The 23578-nt window shown below is 39.5% G+C and overlaps 1 protein-coding gene across 2 annotated transcripts in view; it reads left to right on the plus strand.

The window, feature by feature from the left end:
- The window catches only part of CERS6 (ceramide synthase 6), a 127638-nt gene that overhangs the window by 57180 nt on the left and 46880 nt on the right, over positions 1-23578 (plus strand). For both annotated transcript variants that reach the window (XM_059820565.1, XM_059820564.1), the window contains exon 4: positions 9844-9901. In XM_059820565.1, coding sequence (XP_059676548.1) covers positions 9844-9901 — 58 coding nt within the window. The remainder of the gene's footprint in view (positions 1-9843; positions 9902-23578) is intronic.

A 23578-nucleotide genomic window follows, 5' to 3' on the forward strand; every position in this document is an offset into this window, starting at 1 on the left:
ATGTATGTCCATGTAATTCCACTCGTTCCATTTTACTGGTATCATTAGTGTGACAGGCCCTTCTGTTTGTGTTGACTGGTGACCAGCATTTGCTCATTCAGGGATGCTTTGTTTTTCACTTCCCTGAAGTTCAAGAAACGGGCAGATGAAAAAACCATGAGTATGTGAGAGTTAAATTTTGTCATGGGTTTCTCCAGAGGAGTCAAGTAATGTGTCAGCTCATGTAGTCCCAGTTACTTGCAGGTTAAATCTTCTAGGATCAGGCCCTGAAACAGGCATGAAATTGTGACCATCAGAAAGGAAATATTCAGTACAAGGTGCTGTAGAAACTGTGCTTTGAAATAGTTAATGCCATCTCTTATGGTTAGTTATTTAAATACTTTCAGATTAATGAGAATAGTTTGTTTAGATCGTGCTTCTTGGTAAATTCAGGTTTCTGGCTTCTTTAGTTTTATTCTTGCTGCTCTGATGATGGCACCTTTGCATGAAAAATAGTACAAAAGTTTCCCGTCCCTGTTTCTTTGTAGTGTTCTTGGAATACTGAAGGATAATATATTAAATCTTTAAAACCAAAAAACACACAAAAAACCCAACCTTCATGTAGCACAGCTGGGCAGTTTCTTCAGGGAACTGGAGAAACAACTCTAACACCTAGCCTAGTTCTGGAAAGATCAATACCTGTAAGGGATCAGCATCTGCTTTAGCAGGCTAAAAACCAATCTGAGGCAGATGACTTAATGCTGCAGGAAAGTAACATTCAGCATGAGAAAAAATGGAAACAGCTGAAGCAAGTTGGTCTAAGAAGATAATTACCTGTCACAAAAGTTGCCTTATGCATATATGTTGGCCAACATGGCTAGGACAGCATTGCTAGGTGAAAAGCAAATGCAGTCTGAAAGATTTTAAGTTTTTGTTCCTCTAGAACTGGAAAAGAGTGGGACAGTGAGCAGTTGTTGTGATATCCATAGGGGAGCTGAAAGGCCATGTTTGGAAACAGGTAACCTGTGAGATCACTAGTAAGAATGGAGACTAGAGGTCCATGTTGGAAAGTCTTTGGGTCAGTTTTTCTCTCCAAGACTTGTCAGCTGTGTGCATTGAACATCACTGATGTGAAACCAGTTCTGTTGATCAGACCACAGGAGACGGTACGTGGTAGTGACATCTGGTTTTTTTGTGTGCTCTTCCCGTGAGCTTTCCAGATAGTAGTACCTCTTTGTAGAGCAAGATTGGGCAATGCTAATAGATCTCTGAGATCTTACCAGAGCTTTATTTCATGTAGTCCTTGAAGCACTCAGAAGAGAACAGTTAGATAACCATTAAACAGAAGCTATGTAACCTAGAAGGAATTACCAAAACACCTATTGTAGTATGCATCTTTTCTGGTCTAATTATATAAACATGCTTTATTATTTATAAAAATGCATCACTTCAAAATTTAGTACTGTTTCCTTTCCTTTTTTCTGCACTACTAAATTTTGCTCTCAAGACTTTCAGAGCTGTATTTTGAGCATACAGATTTAGGACAGGACTGGTCTCAAGTGGCACTGTAACATTAAATATTAAATAACTGATTGAAACTGCAGCCAAGAGGAAAATCAGATGACAGTCAAATCTTAAGCCAGAAAATTGAAGAGGAAAGCAATAAAGATTTCTCAATTTATCATACCTGCTATTTTGCACGTCTTGGTGAGCTGTGCATAACTGTCTCCTTCCTAAAATAACTTCTGCTTAACCATAGTGCAGGAACTATTTACCATTTGCATGGTAGCTCCAGTCTAACTCAACAGCAGTAACGTGCCAAAAAGGGCAAGAAGATTTATTTTTTATTTTTTTAATTAACATTCTTTATATCCACTTGTATCTGCTAGGCTTTGCAGAAATGCAGCAAATTATCATTACAGAAATCTTGGGAGCCAGCCCCAGTGGGGCTACTGCCATCAAACATATTGTCACACTTGCAGCTTTCTGTGAGACTAGTTATCAGGAATGAAGATAAATATAGATTTAGTGGAGGGTACAGGCTGTTTGAAGCAGAGTTGCACTTCTGTCTGGTTTCTGAACCAATCAAAGGTATGCCATGGGGCTGTCCTACACTCTAATTGTGTTTGTGATCTGCTCTATGGGTTTTCAGTGTATAGGTCTGTCATGATCTAAGCATATACAGATGTAGGATTTAATAAAGCACTTGATTTACTTTAAAAGAGCTTTACTAGGTGAAGGAGATTGTGAGGTTAGAACGTAGAGTAGAAATTCTTTAGGAGATGTCTGAAAATGTGCAAGTGGAAACATACGTCCATGCGTACCAGGCCGAATGCTGAGAGTGTGCCACCTGGGTTATCAACTTACCTTCACCCTGTCTTATTTTGAGTTCTGACTGGAAAAGAGTTGGAACTCTGATTTTCTAAATTCCTTAAAAAGCTGATGGCTCAAAAGAAGGTGGCAATTTTTTTGCTTTACTCTTCTAGATAGTGATGCAGGCTGTGAAGTATTAATAGTCATCCAGCACAATTCCCTAACAAACCTGTGAGATAGCACTGCTCACCCCTTGTGTGTGTTAGGGCTTTGATCAGGGAAGGCAAAACATGCAAAAAGATTGCTCAGAGTGAAACACAGTAACACCTGAATTGTCATGTGCCTGATAGAAAAGCACAGTTTTGTGCAACTTTACTATTGTAAGATGGAAGTCTTAATACTGTAAGATCAACACTTGTGATACAATACAAAATGTCTTAAGTTTGAATTTGTGAGACCATTAAAAGTTTGAGGTGCTAATAGTCCTTCTAGGTTTTGGATGGATTAAACATTATTTTTCTGTGCTCTGTCTTGTATTTTTACATGGTTTATTGCCTAAAAATATTATCTTTATGGGGATTTTTTGATGTTTTAGGGGAGAAGGGTTGCTGTTTGTTTGTTGGTGCTTGGTTTTGTTTTGTTTTTTCTTAACCTAGAATTGGAGCTATAATAGGTCAGTAAACAATGACACAACTACTAAGAAGTTGTCGAAAAGTCCAGAGTCCATTGGTTTTGGGATCATCCTCTAAATATCTCTCCTTAGACATAACTATCTAGAAGGAATGCATACCTCTGGCTGTGTCAGGAGCAGCATTAATTGGATTAAGTCCCCTTGAGTGTATCAGAAAGTTGAAGGCTCTGGTACTGTGTTTGGGGAACCAGAAAAATGCAATGTGAGGATAAAACATGGACTGCTTTAAGTAACAGTGGGCATGTGGGGAACTTAGCAATGCTTCCCGTTTAAAAGGAATAGACATTCAGTATCGTTTAAACTCAGCCTCAGAAATGCTCCTTTGAGCAGTCTCACAGTGAACATAGTCTTCACAGCCACAGGAAATCATTGCAGCAAAAATAGTTTTCAGTCTCAGCTAATGATTGCAGTAGCTCAGCTATGTGCTCGCCCAGTTCAGTCAGACGATGAGGATTAAAATGGAGAACAAGCTGCATGATGGCAGTTCAAGCCTTCTCATCTTCTCCAGAACCAAGGTCTGCACCTGTGGAGTTTGCGTTAGGCTCAGTTTGGCTTTCAGCCCAAAGCCTCAGCCAGAGGTCTGTCAGCCACTGCCAGGAGTTGAGCAGCGGGTGACTGAGAACAGCAAGTCTGAAATTTTGCTGAAGTGAATTTCCATGGGAAAAACTTGAGGATTCTGCAGTTTCTCTGAAAATAGTTTTCAGAGCCAGAAAACCAGGTTCTTCGACTGCAGGCAATGTGGTGAGCCCATAGCTAGTTGCTAAATATGAGGGGGGTTTTGATGTTAACTGTTTCGAAGCGTGGCATTCTTACGTTGCCGTTCGTGGTCCTGACTATAGCAAATCAGTGGCAAAATCATCTCTGTAAATAACAGCTAAATTTCTGGAAGAAAAATGGCTGTTAAGTTTTTAACGTTGTGCATTTATTATGTTTCATGTTTGCTTGTCAAAAGCCAGTTGGATAACTTTGGATCCTTGCACACCATTGCTAGGCAGCAGGCACTGGTTTGGCATCGGAGCCATAAGGGGTGTCCGCTTACGGTGGGGAGGGCTGTGCGCTGCTGGGGCATACTGCAAAGCTGGGGGCTCTGCAGGAGTACCTGTGTTCACGGCCCAGCTGGCCAGTCTTCCTGCAAAAGAAATGGAAGAAGGGGAAAACTGCAGGAGCAGAGAGGCCTTGTGCCTCTTCAGCCTTATTCTTGGGAGAAGCAGCCCTTTTCCTGGGAGAGTGGCCATGCTGAGCTCGTTCTGCTGGACAGCAGGTCCATGGGGAGGATGACGTCTTTCTGACATGAAGCACAAACCCCGTATGGTGGTCTCTGCAAAATATGTGTGCATGTATGTGGGGTAGGGGGGTACTTTGCTTGATCATTGCTTGAACAATTTGGTTTTATTAGCTGAAGTTTAATTTCACATATCAGAGCAGAAATTTGGAGGGAGATTTTAAGGACAAAATTCATCAGTGTGATGAAGGGAACCTGGTTAGACACATGCATGAAATCAGTGAAGTGCTTGCTCAAGTGTGCACTTAAATAGTTTTTGTTGAATTGAGCACGACGGGGTACACCAGCTTAGTTGGCAGAGGCTCACCAACTTTTCCATCTTGGTGTTCTGTATCATGCTGAAGCATCTTTAAGATTTCACTAGCAGCTCAAATTTGAAAGGGTTGAGAGGTTAAGAAATGGTCTGTGCTCTGGATCAGGAACGCATTCACGTGTTGAACAAGAGCAGTCAGATCTGTTGCTGTACTCTTGAGGGGCTCTATAGCATTCATTTTAAAAGTATGTTAGAAAAGAATTTTTTTTTGTTACTGAAGAGTCACTTTTTAGCTTGACTTTTCGCTGCAGTGTGTCACATCCATATTTGAAACACTGGCCTGGTAAAGCACCAGCACAACCTGAAGGATTTGCCATACGTAAACAGGTTCGATCTCCCTCATTCTGAGCTCAAGCAGAACAGGCACAAGCCTCGTTCAATCTGGAAGTCTTGTAGGCATGTTAGTGCAGGACTAAAGTGAACCTCATAAACCCTATTGCAAGCAGACAGATCAAGTCTTCCAGAATGCTTGTTACTTTAGCGCTTTCATCTGGGTTTACTGGATTTAAATTAACCTAAAAAGTCTTTCAAGCAGCACACTTTGTGTGTATGTGGGTCATTCAAATTTTGTGTCTCTATACAATTGACTAGAGGAGTGTTTCAAGTCTGAGGGCCAGAGCAAATTCTCACAAAACAGAGCAGCTTCAGCTGTCATCATCTTTCAGTTAAACATGAATTGATGCGGTGGTCGCCCACAATGGGGTGCTTCACCTAGTGGCCTCCATTGTGTTGCTTTAATAGGGCAGCGAGTGTTGCTGGGGGGAAAGGGGAACAAAAGATATCTTAGTACAGATCTTGCCTTGCTTTTCCTAGTCTGTTGGGCTCGGCTACTGCTGCTTTTAGAAGAGTTTGTTACTTTCTCTCTGTTGCAGGCAACCAGCTGTGACCCAAATGACAACTGTCCCCAGTGACCTGGGGATGTTCAGCATGAGCTGCTGATGCTTAAGAAGGATCTTGAGTAGGATATCAGAAAGGGTACTAGAGAGGGTATGTGCTACTGGCCAGACATATTCCTTTCCCTGGAATCTGTCACTATTCAGACTGTGCTCAGGCTAAATTCTTTTTCCAACCGTGAGAGTTGGGACTATTACCTAAGACAAATTAAAGATCAACTTAATCAACTACCACTTTGTGAATTCAGTTGGGAATGAGACTTGATAACCTCACACTTACGAAAGATGTCCTTCTCTTCTATGATGTCCTGTGGAGAGAGAAAGAACATTTTGCCTAAGTTCCCAAAATACTAAGGGGGTTTGGACACGGAGCTATACTGTGCGTGGACGTGATTCCTGTTCATAACTGTTCCCTCTACTTGCATCTCTTCATGAGTGGGCTGTAGTGAGACCCAGATAGAGGGATAAAGAAGTATATACTGTAGATGGTGAATGATGGATTTCATTAGAGTACTTGTTGCAAGAGAATTCAATTGAGAATTCACCTTTGGAGGAATTTTGCTGGACAAATCTGCATTGCATGAAACATATTTATCTCATACTTTCTGACCTTGTCTGTCTGATTTTGAGTGAATAATGTAGCTTCACAACATAGATCCTGTCCCTTTCTTCCCTGTCCTTCGTCCCAGGTCATGGAGTATTTTCTGCTACATAAAACAGCTTCACGAGAAGAGGTGGTCCTACACATGATAACTTTGTGGCTTACAAACCCTTCAGGAGTGTGTGAGGGATGTGACAGAGGAGAAAACTGAACCTAGGTTTTCCAAAGTCTGGCAGATGTTCTTACTGCTAGGCTACCAAGTAAAAGGGGTGACTGAGGGGGAGTGAGGACTGCTCATATGCCAATAAAGCATCAACAGGGTTTTAAGTTACTGGCTTCCTGCAGCAAGGTAGGAAACCGGGCAGAGAACTGAGTGCTAATTCAATTCCCGGTGTGTTCAGAGGCATAGTGATCTATGTGTGACCTTGTGCAAAGGATTATCAGTGGTGTATCTACCATTAAATTTCTCATAGCATGTAGCTGACAGCTACAGATAGACTTCTTGCCTTTTTTTACTCTACAGCTGAAGCTGATGGGAACAACACCGCTTAATTTTGACCATTTGTTGTATGTATATTTCTTCTAACTGTAGTGCTTCATAAATGTCACTCATTCTGTAAATGGTCTTGACTGTTGATTTAGTTTAATACGGATTTTATAGATCTCAATATATGTTAATTTGCAGGTAACAAGCATCTAGTTACACCTTTGTCTTTTTTAAATTTTATTTAAAAAGACAGTTACAAATGAAGTATCTCCATTTGTTAAGGTTACTGGTGGTAGCAGTTAATGTGCAACATTTACTAAAATGTTGAACATAGTTACTCAGATAGTTAGACCAGATATATTCACTTACTGTATAAAAATAGATACTTCAATAACTTAAAATTAATTTTCTTCCAAACCTTCTTGCATTCATCTATTTGACCTTGACCAATGGATATTTTGCTATTAATTGCAGCAATAAACCATCTACAAGTAGTGGTAAAACAATGTGGGAAACTCCTTGGACTTCTTTGTATGGGATTGAGACTCCAGCTGGGGTATTGAGCCAGCAGAATTTCCCTTTGAAGCCCATAGAAAAGGCAGTTAGCTGCCTTGTACAGGCAGTAGAAAAGGCAGTAGCTGCCTTGCTGCTCTGTACAACAGTGGAAAGTCCTTTGTAGCTCTGCTACCACCAGAGTTAGCTTGTTAATGTTGATAATCATGCTGGGGGCCAATTCCAACTTTGCTTTGTTTTGAATTTTTCTTTATTGCAGTTTGACCAAGCCAGAAGTTTGTTGAATAGCTTCTGTGGATGTTGTTTAGCAGGAATGAGCAATTTTTTCTACCAATATTACTTTTTTTTTTTAAGAAGTTAGCACTTTGACCAGCTTTGTCTATCACCCAGTTCTGACCCTTGCTTTATCTTCTGAAGCTCAATTCAAGTAGGCTTGTTTGGCAGGTTAGGGAAAAAGCGGAAAGAAGACCAATAGCATATATTTCCATATACTTGTATGTATGTATCACCTTCGTAGCATTCGAACAGTTGGAGCAAGTTGATTGTATTTGGGAGACCCAAATAGTACCTGGTGGCTCTTGGATCTGAGGTTTTTCTGAAGCTCCAGGTATTCTCCTACAGGGCAATCTAATCCCCAGTGCTTTGGGGGAATGGGTGGAAAGTTAGACAGGGAAATCAGTGTTTCTAAATTTGCTTGTTTCAGGAAAGGGCCTTCTTAGTTCCTCTGAGGTGATAGCTGCAGCAAATGCTGCAGCCAGAGTCTTTCAGATGTCTGTGCAGACTGGAAAATCCCTGAGACCCACCATCTAAAACTTAACCTTTAACATATTTCAAATACTTTAGACTGCTTTTGAACTTCTCTATGGAATATTGCTTCTCCCAACAGCAAGCTACAAATGTCCTCAAATATGTTATGAATTTTGCTTGGAGAAATGGAAATAAAGGTGCTATTGAGGGGATTTTTAAAACAAGAAAACTCTTTGTGAGGAATTTATCATAACTGCTCACACTTAGGAGTGAAAGAAGGGCACTGGAAGTGCTCAGCACTGAGATTAGGTTAGGCAGTTTTTCCCTCCTAGTATTTTTATTTTCAGTGACAGCCCTCAAACTTTCACTAGATGAGGTATGTAACCTTGAAGTTAAATGGCAGGTTTCCTAGCCGTAGGACCAGCCTAATGAGAAAACTGTTACCCAAATAAAACCTTCCTTCATATTGCTGTCCTTGCTGTTTCTTCCATGTGTGTGATCTGAAGGTTTCTACCAGCGCAACTAACATTTTGGCTCCAAGTTCTCTAATTTTGCAGTATTTTGAGGAAACTGCCAGCATGAAAGCTGCAAGATGTGTTGCTAGCATGACTGAATCCTTGAAGGGATTGGTATTTGTATCATATCAATTGAATAAATTAATCTCTGCAGTGCTGTGGAGGCTACAGGACAAGAGAGAGTTTCTGTTCAGCTGAAGTATCACACTTTAAATCTCATTGATGTTCTTACACTCTCCTGTACTCCACTTGTCAGAGAGTTATTTATGTACGACACAACTTTCTTTCTAAATACTTGTAAAAGTAGCTTTGAAGAGGAAGGTTTGGATTAACCTTCTTTTACATAGGAGCATTTCCAGTTTTGAAACCATTCCAGTAATGTCTGAACACGCTTCAATGCCAATTAACCATAGGCTAATAGTTTTGCCAGTGGAGAGGAAGTTGTAAGTGCTGTAAAATACGTAATTGAAGATGATTCACACTGCAGTATTGCCTCACACTAAGGAAGCTAAATCTCATCCTGCTATAAACGTTATGAATAGTACCTCACTGGTGTTTATGTCAAGCATGTTTGTGTAGTCACTCCAACCCTTGGGGAAAAAAAAACAGGAATTCCTCTAAGAATTTACGCTGCATGAAGTTCTGATTTTATTTCCTTATACTTCCATTGACTTTTCATTTTCAAGCCAGTAATGGGTCCAAAAGATAGGAAGATACTCCGTATGTTGTCTTTTATTGGGGAAGGGAGAAAGATGTAGAGGAGAGGATGATTTCATATTAAATCTCCTGCTGGTTTCTCTCTTATTTTCCATGGCATCTTGATCCTAGCTTCTAGTTTCCCCCTATCTGAAAAGAAAAACTAGAAGCCCAGCAATTATTTCATGTGTGCTTGGGAAAATGTAGAATCATCTTCATCAAGGAAACTCTTTGGAAACAGACGTAAATTGTGGATATATGTCTGTATCCAGCTATATCTGTCTAACACAAAAGCACTCCCTAAAACCAAGAGTGAAGTGCTGGAATCTGCTAAGTGAAATTCCAGCTCGTTGTGGATGATGCTTTTCATTATTAAAGACTGTATTTGATGTGCAGCGCTCTAAAGTCACCTGTTGAAGGCTTAATCAAATTTCTTATTGTCATTGTCCTGGTGTCTAAGAACAAGTGAACTTCCCTGCAACAGGCGTGCAAATTGTCCTCTGTCGTCCACTGTCCTGGTATTTTTCATGAAACTTTTAAAACCTTAATTATCCTTGAAAATCTGTTTTTTCCTGTCCTGTTTGGGTGAAATTAACCAGTATTTTCAGAGGGCTAATGGGAGGCTGGGAAAAGCAGGCAAATGAATACAATGCCTGATAACAAAAGTTGTAGAAAAGCAGACCAAAATTTTGCTTCAACTTCTGTTAATATGACCAGGGTGTGGTGGTTTGGCAGTGCTATAAGAAATCATGATTTGAACTGTAAAGTATGTAAACCTGGTATCCTAGAGTTAATCTCTTGTACCTTTTGCAGGTGGAGATTTACATTTTACCTTTATATATTTACCTATGGAGTACGGTTCCTGAAAAAGGTAGGCACTTATGTTATTACGCTTTCATAACACACCACAGATTTGTTTGAAGTCTCACATAGGTATAATATAAAGCACAGGCATAAAACTTATGTTCACGAAGAATAAAAATTAAAATTTAATTTGCATTCATAAAATGAGTTGCTGCTGGCATTGGTAAGGAATATAAGTTCTTATCACTATTTAATGGGGTAAAAAAAAAAAATTGGTATAGCAACATGCCTAGTTCACTTTATTACTTTTCATTATAGGCATTAAGCTGGCAGTAAGGCTTACCAAAGTATTTATCTCAATTTCTCCATCATCCTTGTTTAAATGCCTCTGGCAGAGGTTGCTTTTTATAAACAAACAAAATCCGTTAGTGTTTTATAAAATGCTGCTTTTTGCCTGTTCTTTGTCTGATGTACTGTGGAAAGAAGTTTCCATGGAGTTTCCCATCAATGCTGTGTTTCTGGTAATTTAAGCAAAGAAGGGTATTGATAGCTTCTAAACGCCCTGGCATAGGTCTATTAACCCTGCCATGGGCAGTAATATTTATTTACAGTGCAAATTGTTTTTACAGTGTGACTATTTCTCAGAGCTTTCGTGCAAATCGGGCCATACTTGTGTAATTCTGAGGGGTGAAATTAGGGGAATGTATGGTCTCAGTGCGTTCATGTAATCTTCTTCATTTTGGACAAAAATTTGACAGAAGAAAATGTATCCCAAATGTTTCTGTTGCTTTGTAAGTAAAATTAGCTATTAAAAAAAATCCTCATGATTTTTGTGGTTGTAATTCTTGAAGCTGTCCCAGGTGCCAGTCAACTTGGTGCCAGCATGACTATGGGGAGAGGGGGCATCAGAGCTGTTCTCAGCTGTTTAGCAGTAGTCAGCCCCAGAGGAAGTATGTGTGCCAGTCCTCCAAATGGACCAGATCAGCATGTAGTGTGCAACCTCTCCCTGCTTCCTTGAACACGTATACTTTGTGTGTAGCTCATCCATTAACATGTATGGTCATGATCTGGTATTCTGTTTTCCACCTTTGATACTGTACATGTCTGTGGTATGAAATACGAGAAGTCACAATCCAAAAGGTTACTCGGCCTGTGGGTGTGTAGAGATCGCGACCGTGGGTTCATAGGATTCTGTAATACACAAGGACATGGAGGCTTTATCCTCTGAATTTCTCTACTTTAATACAGATTACCACAAATACCACAAAAATCAACATTAGCAAGTATCACAAAATCACTACCAGAAAGCATATCTATGATTAATAAAGCGAATCTCAGCATAAAGAAAGTGTCTGTTCTAGGAAAAACTCTGAATACCAGCATTTCTAAAAGACTAAGAAGAATACAGTAAATACATGCTTCATTACAAGCCATTCTGAGCTGTTTCTAAAGACTGAGTTGACATGCAAAGTGCAGGATGTCTTCCTCCCAATTCAGCATATCACTGCAGTTTGAGGAAGGCTGGCTGACATAGAATGGTTGTTTGAACAAGGTATACCATTGCTTGCTTAACAAGGGTCAGTTGTGTAATTTTGGTGTAATTTTAACTTTCAGCATGTTTAATTTTTACAAAGAGGACTTGTTCATTATGTAATTGTGTATGTATTTTTAATTACTAATTTTTACACAGTGTTATAAATGTGTCTTGCAACATTTTATGCTATAGTCATTATTCCGCTTCGTATACTCAGGTCTTTCACATGGGACTGTATGTAAATTAACAAAATTATGATTGTGATTGTATTTATATTTACATCATCTGGCTAGTAACATTGCATAACTAAAAGAAAGTACAGGCTTTTTGCTGTTCATCAAACACCATAGATTGCGCAGGGTCCACTTAGGGGGGAAATCTGGGTTTGTAATGAATAAAATCCAGACCCCAAAATATGGAGGGAGACACTTCTTTCAGAGCTTCGCTACAGTACCAAAGTGGATAATCCTTTTTAGTTTGTCTTGGTTTTCTTAATGGAATAATTGCAAAGAAACACTTAATTGCTTCCTTAGGAAGCTAGTGAAAAAAGTTAAGCATAATAAATTCTCTTAAAAATTTGATAGAAAGATCTTTCCTTCAAAAAGCTGTTTTGCCTGGAGAGAAAGTGCATTTCATAGTCAGTGGTGTCTTGCTGTGCTAATGCTACAGTAGAAATCTGCATCTTTTCAAATAACAAGGTCTGCTTAAGGCCATCCCTAAGATACCTAGTCCGGAAGACTGATAAGCATAGTGAGTGAGCCGAGGTGCAACAGCAGTCCCGACAGGTGCAGTTCCATCCTTGGAACACGTGCTGCCTTACTGGAAGAGGGTGAGAAAGAGTAAATACTACAGACATTCCTGTTTTGAAGAACGGACTATGCCGCCAGCATAGCACCACATTGGAAATACTAATTTTGACTTTTAAAACCTAAGCTAATGCTTAGTTAATACGTAACTTTGGATAATTGGATAAGACATTTTGAAACAGTATGTCTTTCAAGCATCCAAATGTAATAAGACTATATTTTTAAAAGGGAAACTGCATTTTGGTGCTTTTCAAATGAACAGAATCATTCAAGGTTGGTTGGTTTGTCCATTTCTGGATAGTTAAGATCCCTGGTTTGAGAAAGCTGGTTTTGCCATCTTGAATTGGAAGTGCTCCTTATTAGTTGGTCCGATGACTTTTACTCTCACAAGGTACTCCCTTTAGAAAAGTGAACTAACTCAATTGTACAAAAGACTCTCCCTAAAACACTACACCCAATGCATTGCCTCTTTCATAGTTTCTTTGTTGGCTCTTGAATTGCCAGGCAACAAAATACTCCGACATCTGTATTATTGTCCTTCCCTCCCGACTTGACCTAGTCTCTTTGCAACCTGCCGCTCCTTTGCTTTGCCACATATGTTGCTGACCTGATGGGTTTCTTTGTTCACATTTGGCTCTCTTAAATGTTCTTTCCTTAGTTTGAGGTTGAAATTCATCTTTACCTACAAAACTGGCATGGAGCCCGCCAATTACTGAAGCACCACTTTGAGCTAGTTTTGAGGTCCTTTTCTTTGTGCTGGCCCTTTGCCTAGAGGTGAGTTTCACCTTTTGGATTCATTCTGAATACACCTTCTTGTAATGCCCGCAGCACATGAATCATTGCTACTTTGTCTTCTAATGTCACCTTTCCTATTTGCTGCATAAAGCAATATTACTGCATTAGTGCAGTATCAGCAGAAGGGTGGATGTTTGTGTCTCCTTGTGCCCACCAAACCGCCCGAGGAAAATCTAACCAGGATACTCTGGCAAACCACCATTCTTGCAAAGAACATCATTAGGTCTTCGGTGGCTTTGTAGAGCTGACAAGCTTATCTGGCTTTTTGGGAAGATGTGCCCAAGCTCAATAAGCAGTAATCGGTTAGCAGACTTATCAACTCTGTTTGTTTTAGTTCTGAAAGTGTGATACTGTCAGCGCGGCACACATGCTGACATTAATTTATTTTTAGAATGGTAGTAACTAACTGCATTAAAGTTTTACATTTGCCTGACTAGAGCATCTCACAAGGAGAAAGAGGCCTGGGGTTTCAGCTTTGATTTTTCACTTCCCTACAGAAGCGCATGAAAGCTAATAAAGCTGTCATTCAGAGCAATAGTAGTTCTCTCTAAAATGCCGTGGCAAGTTTGTCTTTGTTACTGTCCTTGACTGCAATTAATGGCTGATCCAGATAAAAGAAATTCTGTACCCAATAAAGCAACCTGTAAGTCTTTGTAGTAACAACTGCACATGATATATCAATTCTTTTGCCATTCTGTAATTGCTGAGTATGTTGCTGGAGATTTAAAAACTTGAAAACTGTGTCTCTTATCGAACTGTTCTCTTGGGTTTTGTCTTTTTCCAGTGACAGATGTATGCTGTTAAGTCATAAATAAAGTAAAAAAAATCTTACATTTGTAGCAAAAATTCTCAATTCACAAGGAAAAAATGCCTGGCATAAAGCTTTGTCATCAAAGTTTGCTCTGCTGCAACAGAACCTATCAACCTATATGTTAAAATAAGTTTTTGTCTTAGTGGTGTCTGCAGGACGCTTAGATTGGGCTATTTGCTGAATAAAGTTCACCATGAATTCAGAAAAATCCTTTAGGTTGGGAAGGTAGAGGATTAGCAGTAGGGTGTCCTGCACGTGGCTGTTTGTTGTAGGCCATGGTATCATGATCAGGTGCTGATATTGTATATGATTGTTTTTAGCAATGTAAAATGCACAAAAACTTGTGCTTCCACCCACTCTCCCTCAATGTATCCATATGGGCATCTGCTTTCCACAGCCTCTGGATCATACAACAGCTGCTTCACAGCACTCTCCCTCATCTCCTGCCAACTCCATTGCTGAACTCTCAAGGCAGGAGACCTTCATGGAGTTTGCACTGGTCTTGTCCTCAGTGCCTCCTCAGTCGAATGGGCGTATGTTGTCAACTTTGTCTTCATTGTGATAGCAAGTCACTCATGAAGTGACATTGTATGAATGAACTTCTTTCTTTCCCTTTTCTTGGGCCTAAAGAAACAGTAGAAGTCCAACTTCTACCATTGGTGTCTGTCATGTTCAGTCAGGAGGTGATTTTAACTGCAGGGTGTAGCTGTGTGATTAGTACGTCTTATAAACGTTTGCAGTATCAAGGAAATATGTGCCCCATTCAAGAATTACAGTGAAATGAGAGAATTAAATCTTTGGTAAGAGAGTAGAGAAGGCAAGGCAGTTGCTTTCTTACTCACAAATGGACCATATGTGGAGGAATAGCTCACAGCCTTCCAGATACTCAGCCAAGTCATTGCATCACCGACAAACTGCAAGGTTTAATTTTATTAGGGGTTTTGCTGTCGTCGTTTGTAACCAGTGAAGTAATTAATGACATTTCAATGTCAAACCATCTCAAGGATGAAATTGTTTCCTTGGTCTTGGTTTCTTTTTTAAATGTTCCTTATAAATTTTTGCTTCTTCTTAAAGTCCTCTCTAACTTAATGCTTTCAATTGTGGGATAAGACTTTCTGCTTCCCAAAGAGTTTCTCATTGTTGAAGTGAAATGTATGTTTGTCTCTGTTCTTCCAAACCAGAACTTTAAATTTGATGAAACTTTCTACGTAATGAGTATAAAGCAGTTGTTGGGAGATTGATGGGTTTGTCACTCCACCCCAGCGGCCTCTAGCACTGTGTGTTTCAGGACATGCCCTGCCTTCAGGATCACAGTCTGCTTGAGGCTGAACTCCATCTCCTGCGGGCTCGGTGGTGCAGGATGCTCTGTCCTCCTTCCCAGCATGGTGGCTAATGCAGTGAAGGGGTGAAATAGGTCATAGCAATTAGGATTTGAAGTCACATCTGTCATTTCTGATACTTTATAAGACGGGATTGATGTAAATGTAGGTTAGAGTTCAAGCCATTTCACTTTCTACCTCAAATATTACCATTTTCAAGGGCAGATTTGGTGATGAATATTCTTCTGTGTGAGGAAACAGACTAAGACACCAACTTTCCAAGAGAAGGTGAAGCTTTCTTTCATTACTCACTGCCAACTCTGTTACTCACTGCTTTCCACAGCAGATTTAAATAATTTGGGGCTGAAGAGTGGCTCACAAAATTCCTTTAATGCAAAGCATTTACCTTCCTGTCCACTTGTCAATGCCCCCATTCTTCGCAAAATGGCAAATGCTGGACATGACCATCCCATCTTAGTTTTCAAGCTTCTGAAAGATATGTTAGGTCAAGCCTTGCTACATTTTGGCAGTATGGACTGAAGCCAGTCCTTTCACCTAAGTGCTTCATCTGAAGTGAAGCCCAAATTAAAGTAGCTTTGTATTTCTTTTAGAACACCCACAGACTCTCCCCAGAGTAAATGTTTACTTTGATTTTTTTTTTTTTTTTAAATTTGCCTATTTCACACTTTTCCTGTAATTATTTGTGTGAAACCAGAGTGTGGGGTTTGTTTTTAGTTTTACTTATAAAACTCTTTTCCATGGTTCGTTCTTGTTTTTAAGTGGTGAAAAAGGTGATTTTGTTTTATTCCATGTGCTATTTAGATATAGATACAGAACATAAATGCTTAGAGTAGGTGACCATCAATGTAGATCTTGCAAGTTCTGTATTTACACTTTTGTCAGCCTAACAGTAATCCAGAGTAAAGACAATGATAAGAAATTATCTAATACAAAGCTAGCTTTCTTGTGTGGGTGGTACCAGAGCCCTAGTAGTGTTGGAAAGATTTTAATCTTCATATATAATGCATGATGAGATAGCGCTAGTTAGTGACTTAGAAGATCTATGTCCAAGTTGGTCTGTGAGGTAATGACAATTGACTCTTACACAGAGGTATTTGGCCTCAAATGCCATCATCACCATTAAGTATGATTATGAAAATATGATCTAGCCCTAGGTCTTCCTAGGAGTTGGCATAATAGCCTGCATGCCCAGCAGCATGTTCTTTTACCCTGGTAATAAGTATTCTACAGCATTCTTTGTATCATCGTAAATCACTAAGATTTGAAACATAAAAGATAACAAACCAGTTGTATTTCCACTCTGATCATGTATATGCAAATTCTTCCCCTTTCAGACAGCAGCTGAGATTTTTCAGCACTGCCATTTGTTTTATTTGCCTGTGTACAAAACAGTTCCTTGCAGAGCACCACACAGTATTGATGCCAACAAGACATTAAGTTCCAGTGATATTAAACTGATTGCTTTGCTTATCACTAACATAGGAACAAGATAAGGTTTTTGTTTTCTTCAGAAATATTTGCAATTAAATCAATGGTGGCTTGGCTTGTTAAGAGTTAATGGTCTGATTGTGTTCCCATTAAATGGAAGAATTAGCATTAGCTTCGGTGATAAAGAAACAGAGTGAGGAATTCAGGACTGGCTTGTTACTTGCTTGCTGCTAAGCAGTATCTATATAAGGCTGTAGAATGAAAAACCTTTACAAACATCTGGAAGCAAAGTTTCCAGGTGACATATGGTGACTTTTCACATTCAGTTTCCTTCCTTTAATTGCCCATGACAATTACAAACTCACAAAAGAGCATGAATTCCCTGCAGTAAGAGTGTTGTGAATTCTGTATTGAGACTTTGGAACCTGAAGTTGCATGTAGGTATCCTACCGGGAAAAGGACCACCTGCCTGGATAAACAAATAACTTGCTCTTTTTCAAATTTAGTGTTGAAAATGCCATGTGCAACAAGCCTCTATGTATGCAGCTGATAGTTCTGCATCTCCCTTCTTAACGAGTCATCCCCTACAACAGAACTGTCTGCCATGTAATTGCAACTGCTAGTGGTGCAGATAGATTGCAAAACAACAGGAAAGCCATATTGAACTGTAAATTGGACTCCAAAACCTACCCAGGTGACATAAATGTATGGAAGGCAGCTACAAAAGTAGCAGTGTAGTATGGAGGAAAAAACAACCCAACAGGTAGCGCTCTACTTCTGCTGTTACGAAGGTTCCTCTTTCTTGAAACTATAGGATGTTTCAAAAGAAGAAAATGAAGTGCTTATCCTCAGGTGTGCATTAACTGCTGAGCTAGCTGATTACTGTGTGACAGCAAGAGATGCTCTGTTAGTGGCCTACAGTTTCTATGCACACTTAGAGAGAACCTGGCTTCCTACTGCTTTTTTGTGAGTGAGGGTGCTTCGTTCTGTTGCTCAGCTGAGTTGGCACGTTCTTTGCATCTTTTTGGAGTAAAATAGCAACAGCGATACATGCAGATGTTACAGCCATGGGAGAGTAGTATAGCATTTGTAAATGCCATTTGGGATTGCTTATAGTCAATAATTTCAGAGCCTAAATTCAGACTACCTTTATTTGAAATACAAAAAAAGAACTTGTCACTTCATGGTGTGGGTGACTGGTTTTTGACATCATTTCTGTGTTACAGTTCACCTGTATCTCTTGATTATTGAGATTGTTAACCTTAGATGAAGTAAATAGTTGTTGATACACACAACAACTTCATGGAATTGTTATATTTGGGGAAACAGGCATCTCTGGTGAAGATTGTGTGTTCATATCGCAGCGGGAAATAAGACTAGGACACAGGAACAATGGGATGTTTACCTGGAGTGGTGTCTCATTTGCCATTCTGGTTTTGGAAGTTTCTTGCTATTTATCTTTCTATCAATTTTGCAGCTAATTTGGTATTAAACTATTTTATAGCTTCACTGTATGCTGTGTCTCGCATCTTTTCTATCACTGATACTTCATCTTCAGTGTTCTTCAGAACATCCTGAGGTCTGTTCTGGATGCGATCATATGTTAAGATGTCATCAAATACATCTCCATTTATTTTAGCTGTTAAATAAAACAGTTTTGGAAACACTAGCATACACTTCCTCCTTAAAGGAAATACGTGTCTCGGTTTCTGGTCACTAAGCTGGTAAGTTGGTGATGGCTTATTTTAGTCAGGTTCAGGACCTAATAAAATGCAACTGCTGTCACTCTGTTTGCTCTGGTTAATCATGGTAAGAGGTTTGGAAGGACTTCCAAGAGGCAGTGTCTTTTGGCTAAAGTGATATTATAGCTCAGATGCTCCCAGAAAAGTGAGGAGTTACAATTAGTGTAAAAGCACTATAGCAGTTCTGTGTGCATTTATACCATTTTATCTTCCCTCTAAATGGAAACTTTTCTTAAAAGACAAATGGATGAAAACCACACACTCCTGGTATTATCCCAAAGTTATCTCCAGTGTTGGAAAATTAATGTTGAATTGAGTCACTCTTACTATTTTAAAGATCAAGTATATGTTTTCTCTATTATGAAAGACATATTTCATTCACTGTACTTTGTTCACCTGTTTCTTTCTCAGCCATACAGGGTCTCAGCAGGCTATCGGGATGTTCAGCATACATTATAAACATTTCCCTTCACTGACTCAATAAAGCAGCTTAATTCAGTCACAAATTACTTTGTCTAATAAACAAGGAAGGTTCTAATTTCACAGCTGTATGTGAGGCTTTTTTGACACTGGTGCTGTTTTTAATTAATTGTTCCCCTAAGAGCTGAGCTGTATCTCCATGGAGCAATGGAGGGTACAGGTTTGGTTGGTTACTTGTTTGTTTCTTTTTTCCTGACCTGGTTTGTGTAGCCTTGCAAAGAATGATGTGACCTTGGAAAGCCCAACATGAATGAGATCACTAGTAGTTTTCTATCTGTTGTACAGCATTTGTTTTCTGGCCTGTCTATCTCAAGACTGGCCGTGGAAATCCCATGGATTATACGAAAATGAGTAGTTGGGAGGAGGCACAGCTTTATCCTTGTAGTTCTCTTGGAAAGACTGGTTTGTCGTCTTGGCCCATTTCCCCATGGTCAGTTCCTCTGGTTCGGGTAGCCCAGGGCTTATTGGCACTGGGAGTGGCAGGTCCGTTCTGGGAAGAAACTAAATTTTATGTAGTTCTATGTAGTCTTTCCTTTCCCATATACTCTTCAGCTACGTCTTACGTCAGTATTTTCTACTTTTACCTTTCTTTTTCAGATCACTACACTGCTTCTCCCCACTTCTTAAACTGACTTTATTATTTTGGGGCTTGGATTTGGGAATCCTGTAAGTCTGCAGGTTTGACGTGTTCCTGTGGAATATAGAAAGGCTGCCTTCTTTCATTCCTCTCTTGTTGCCATCTTTTTACCGTGATCATTTTATCCAGAATCAACACATTTTCCCAAAGAAACAGATAGCAATGACCTTGATTTAGCTCTCAGGGTCAATCATGGTTCAGCAGACATGCATCAGGCTCTTTAATCTTTCTGAAGGTTATTTGTTCCTGTCAGTTCTCTAAAATATGAAGGTAATAAATAAGGGGTTTTATCTTTGTGCATTGCAATTTCCAAAGTGCTGGTGAGAACAGGGTGCTTCTGACTGCCTTACTGATACCATGCCCTGTCGCCTGGCGGTTCAGTAAGACAGAGGACAGCAGGGATTGTGATCGATCGGCTCTGGAGGTACTGGGGAAGCAAGCCAGGGTGCAGGTGCTTTGAAGCCAACTGGTCTTTCTCAATTGTCCAGTGACTTTTCACTGTAGTCATGCTACAGGAGATACACATGGTAGCCTTTTCAAAAACCTCATACTGGTTGCAGTGTTTTATTGAACTGTGATTTTTAAGAATGCTTTTGAAGTCATCCCATCAGTTTCATGAGAGAGCAGATGCATTGTAGCAAAGGTGACTGCATCTGCGAAGAGCTGTTCAGATACTGCAAGGTCTGCAGTGGAATGAAGCTGCTAATAGAGAAGATACCTGCCTGTGCTTTCAAACAAGCTTGTGTTACACCTTTAGTTGGCTTTGGATTGAGAAATGAAGAAATAAATGGGAAATAATTTTGAAAATTATCCTGTTTGAAAAGAAATCTGAAGTTACTGGGCTGTAAATGTTATGTTCTGGAGTTCATGCATTGTTGCAAAGTAGGTTCCAGGTAAATAAATCTAAGTATATATTCTTATAGTATATATAAGTATAACCAACCAGTATATAGAGCTGATATTGTGCTTTCTAAAAGCCCTGTGTTTTACAAGTATGATAGCTCAGAAATGTCCTGTTGAACAAAAGCCCTTGGACTTTGAGATCACTTTCACAGGACTCCTGTATAGGGTCTTCCCCTCCACTCCAGCTGGACTGGTCCGTTGCCAATGATTCATGAGCAATGCGCAATTTCTGAAACCAACAGATACAGGGGTGTCAAGTGTGTTTACTTGGACTTCTGGATTTTCATTTGGCTCAGGATTGTGAAATTGCCTTTTTATAATTTCAAAACAAAGATTGTGCTGCAGTTTAAGTGGGGTTTTAGTTAGAATGTTAATGATTTTGTTCTGGAGTAAATAACAAAAAAGTTTGAATGTATAAATTAATAGTTTCAAATTCTTCACATAAGTCTTCTGCAGTGCATAGAGAACATCCTTCATGGGGACCCTTGGCAACTACTGTCATTAGAAATAAAGAATAAATTTATTTTTCCTCAATATTGTACAGGAATCATAAGAGGACATCATTCAGGCTTAAAGTACTGATAACAACCCTTCCCGCTGAAGCTATCCTACACCAAAGATCACCTGTAATAGCAGAGTTCCCCAAGGCAGCAATTGGTAGCTGTGGCTTTTTTAACTTTTTGGATTAATGTTACTATAAAGATTCATCATGGGTAGGAATCAATTTTTGTAGATCTAAGCTGTATTTAAAAAAATGTACTGCAAAACACCAGCAGCTGCCAAACTGAAAAATAAATTGCTGTATTGAAAATGTCCAATGCCTTAGACAGTTTTTGGTCTTTCTAGTGGTAGAACAGACTTGATTCTGTTGTAAAAGTTTCTCAGCTATTGGAAAGCTATTCACAGAACTCGTTGTGTGTTACTTACGTTATTTGGAGCAGAAAAAAAAAAGCTTCATCAGATTGGTCAGTATTTCATTTATCATTTCCATCTCCTCTTGCCATACCTGCTGTATCTACTTTTTCATGAAGCTAATGCTTCTGGGTATTTTGCAGAACAGAGTAGTACAAGAAACACAATATCTCAGAAATATTCACACTGCTTTTTGGAATACATCTGACCATCTGATTCTTAGAATGAGACTACTTAATAAACCAGGCTAAATTTTTCTGGTTTAAACACTGAGATACCAAACCATGAGTTTGTGAAATATCTACCACCTTGGTTTAAACCAGAACTGACTAGAAAACAACAATGTGGCAAGAGCTAGAAGTGGGAGATTTGCTTCCACAGCCCTTGCTGCTGCCCTCTGTCTCCTTCATTCTTGAATTATTTGAAGCAGGCATTCCATTCAGTTGAGCACTTTTTCTAGTCTAGTCTGCATCTGTTGTGATCATAGAATCATAGAACCGTTTAGGTTGGAAAAGACCTTTAAGATCATGAAGTCCAACTGTAAACCTAACCCTGCTAATTTCACTGCTAAACCATGTCCTTAAGTGCCTCATCCACACCTCTGGGGATGGTGACCCAATCACTTCCCTGGGCAGCCCATTCCAATGCCTGACAACCCTTCCAGTGAAGAAGTTTTTCCTAATACCCAATCTAAACCTCCCCCAGCGCAACTTGAGGCCATTTCCTCTTGTCCTGTCGCTAGTCACTTGGGAGAAGAGACCAACACCCACCTCTCTGCAACCCCCTTTCAGGTAGTTGTAGAGAGCAATAAGGTCTCCCCTCAGCCTCCTCTTCTCCAGACTGAACAACCCCAGTTCCCTCAGCTGCTCCTCATAAGACTTGTGCTCCAGACCCCTCACCAGCTTTGTCACCCTTCTCTGGACACGCTCCAGCACCTCAATGTCCTTCTTGTAGTGAGGGGCCCAAAACTGAACACAGTATTTGAGGTGATATTTCCTTCCCGTGTTATACCTGAAAGGTTGTTATATTATCTATTACTGAAACCTTGTAATTACTTTTGTTCAGTAAGCTTATCTGCCCAATACTGGATAAATACTCTCGTTTAAATGAAGAATGTTGGTAGCCACTCTGGAGCTCTTTTAACACAATGCTGGTATTTTATATTTTACTGTGCTATTAACAGAGGGATAATGTGATACATATGCCACTCAGGGAGGAAATGAAGCCTGCCTTTGGCAGATTGTACTTGCTGTAAAATTGATTTGGACTCTCTGTTTTTCTTGATTACTATTTTTTTTTTTAATCAGGAAACAAATTGCTGAGTATCTGTAAGTGATGAAAATTGTTAAGCTTAATTTTGGATGTTAAAATCCAATGATACTCTTATGCCTTTCCGTGAAAGTAGGGCTGAACATTAGGTGCTAAATAAAACAATTTCTAATTCACTGTGCGAGCAGGAAAGAGCACTTGTGCCAGAGTCTCCTAAGGATGCTGTCGTGAAAAAGAGCAAATGCCATATTACTTTTTAAAATAAGCATTATGAGTGGAAAAGGTTTCCAGTAAGACCAAAGTTAGATCCCATCTGATGGAAAGGGAATTTTTTTCAGATATGTCTTCAAAAGGGCATAAAAATTGTTGAGGGCATTTAGGAGAGATTAATAGAGTGCTTTACATGTCTGAGATATAAATCATGGGTCATGCTGTTAGAAAGATTGAAGTAAGTGGAGAAACTTAACTTTAAATTACTCCAACACTTCAGTGTACATGAACAAGGAAAATGAATGCAATTTTGGACAATGAGGATTCGTAAGAGAAGGCCAGTCAGCATAGGAGATAATGTATTGTGTAAGTGGTTTGAAGTTAAGATAATAACTGGATCAGACAAAAGAGGACAAAGCTCAGCCAGCTGGCAGAATTTATTTGTGGCTGAAAGGGAACTGAAGGTTTTTGAAAGAAACAAGCAAAAGGAGACTATCAGGGGTATTCCTAATTCAGTAATAGGACACTGATGGCAACAGGACATTCAAATGCAGACAGTGGGGACAAATTTGACATAAGCATGGGGAGGAAAAGCAACGCACTAATTTAAAAAAATATATCTAGAATTGAGTTTCACTTTATCTGCTTGGAATCCAGCTGGGGGTATTTAATAACATCAGAGTAATAAGTAAATTCTCTGTAATCAGCAGTTTGGAGAGTTAAGCTGGTACTGAGCCATACACAGCATCTTTACTACTTGTACACTACACTGTTTTACTGGCAGTGAAAGAGGGGCCACCAGACATGGTGTCCCCCTGTGGACTAGTTGCTAATTTTGACTTCAGCACAGTATTCATCTTCTTGGCAGCCCAGCATT

This window comes from Gavia stellata, chromosome 8, assembly GCF_030936135.1.
Source record: "Gavia stellata isolate bGavSte3 chromosome 8, bGavSte3.hap2, whole genome shotgun sequence".
NCBI classification, from domain to species: Eukaryota; Metazoa; Chordata; class Aves; order Gaviiformes; family Gaviidae; genus Gavia; species Gavia stellata.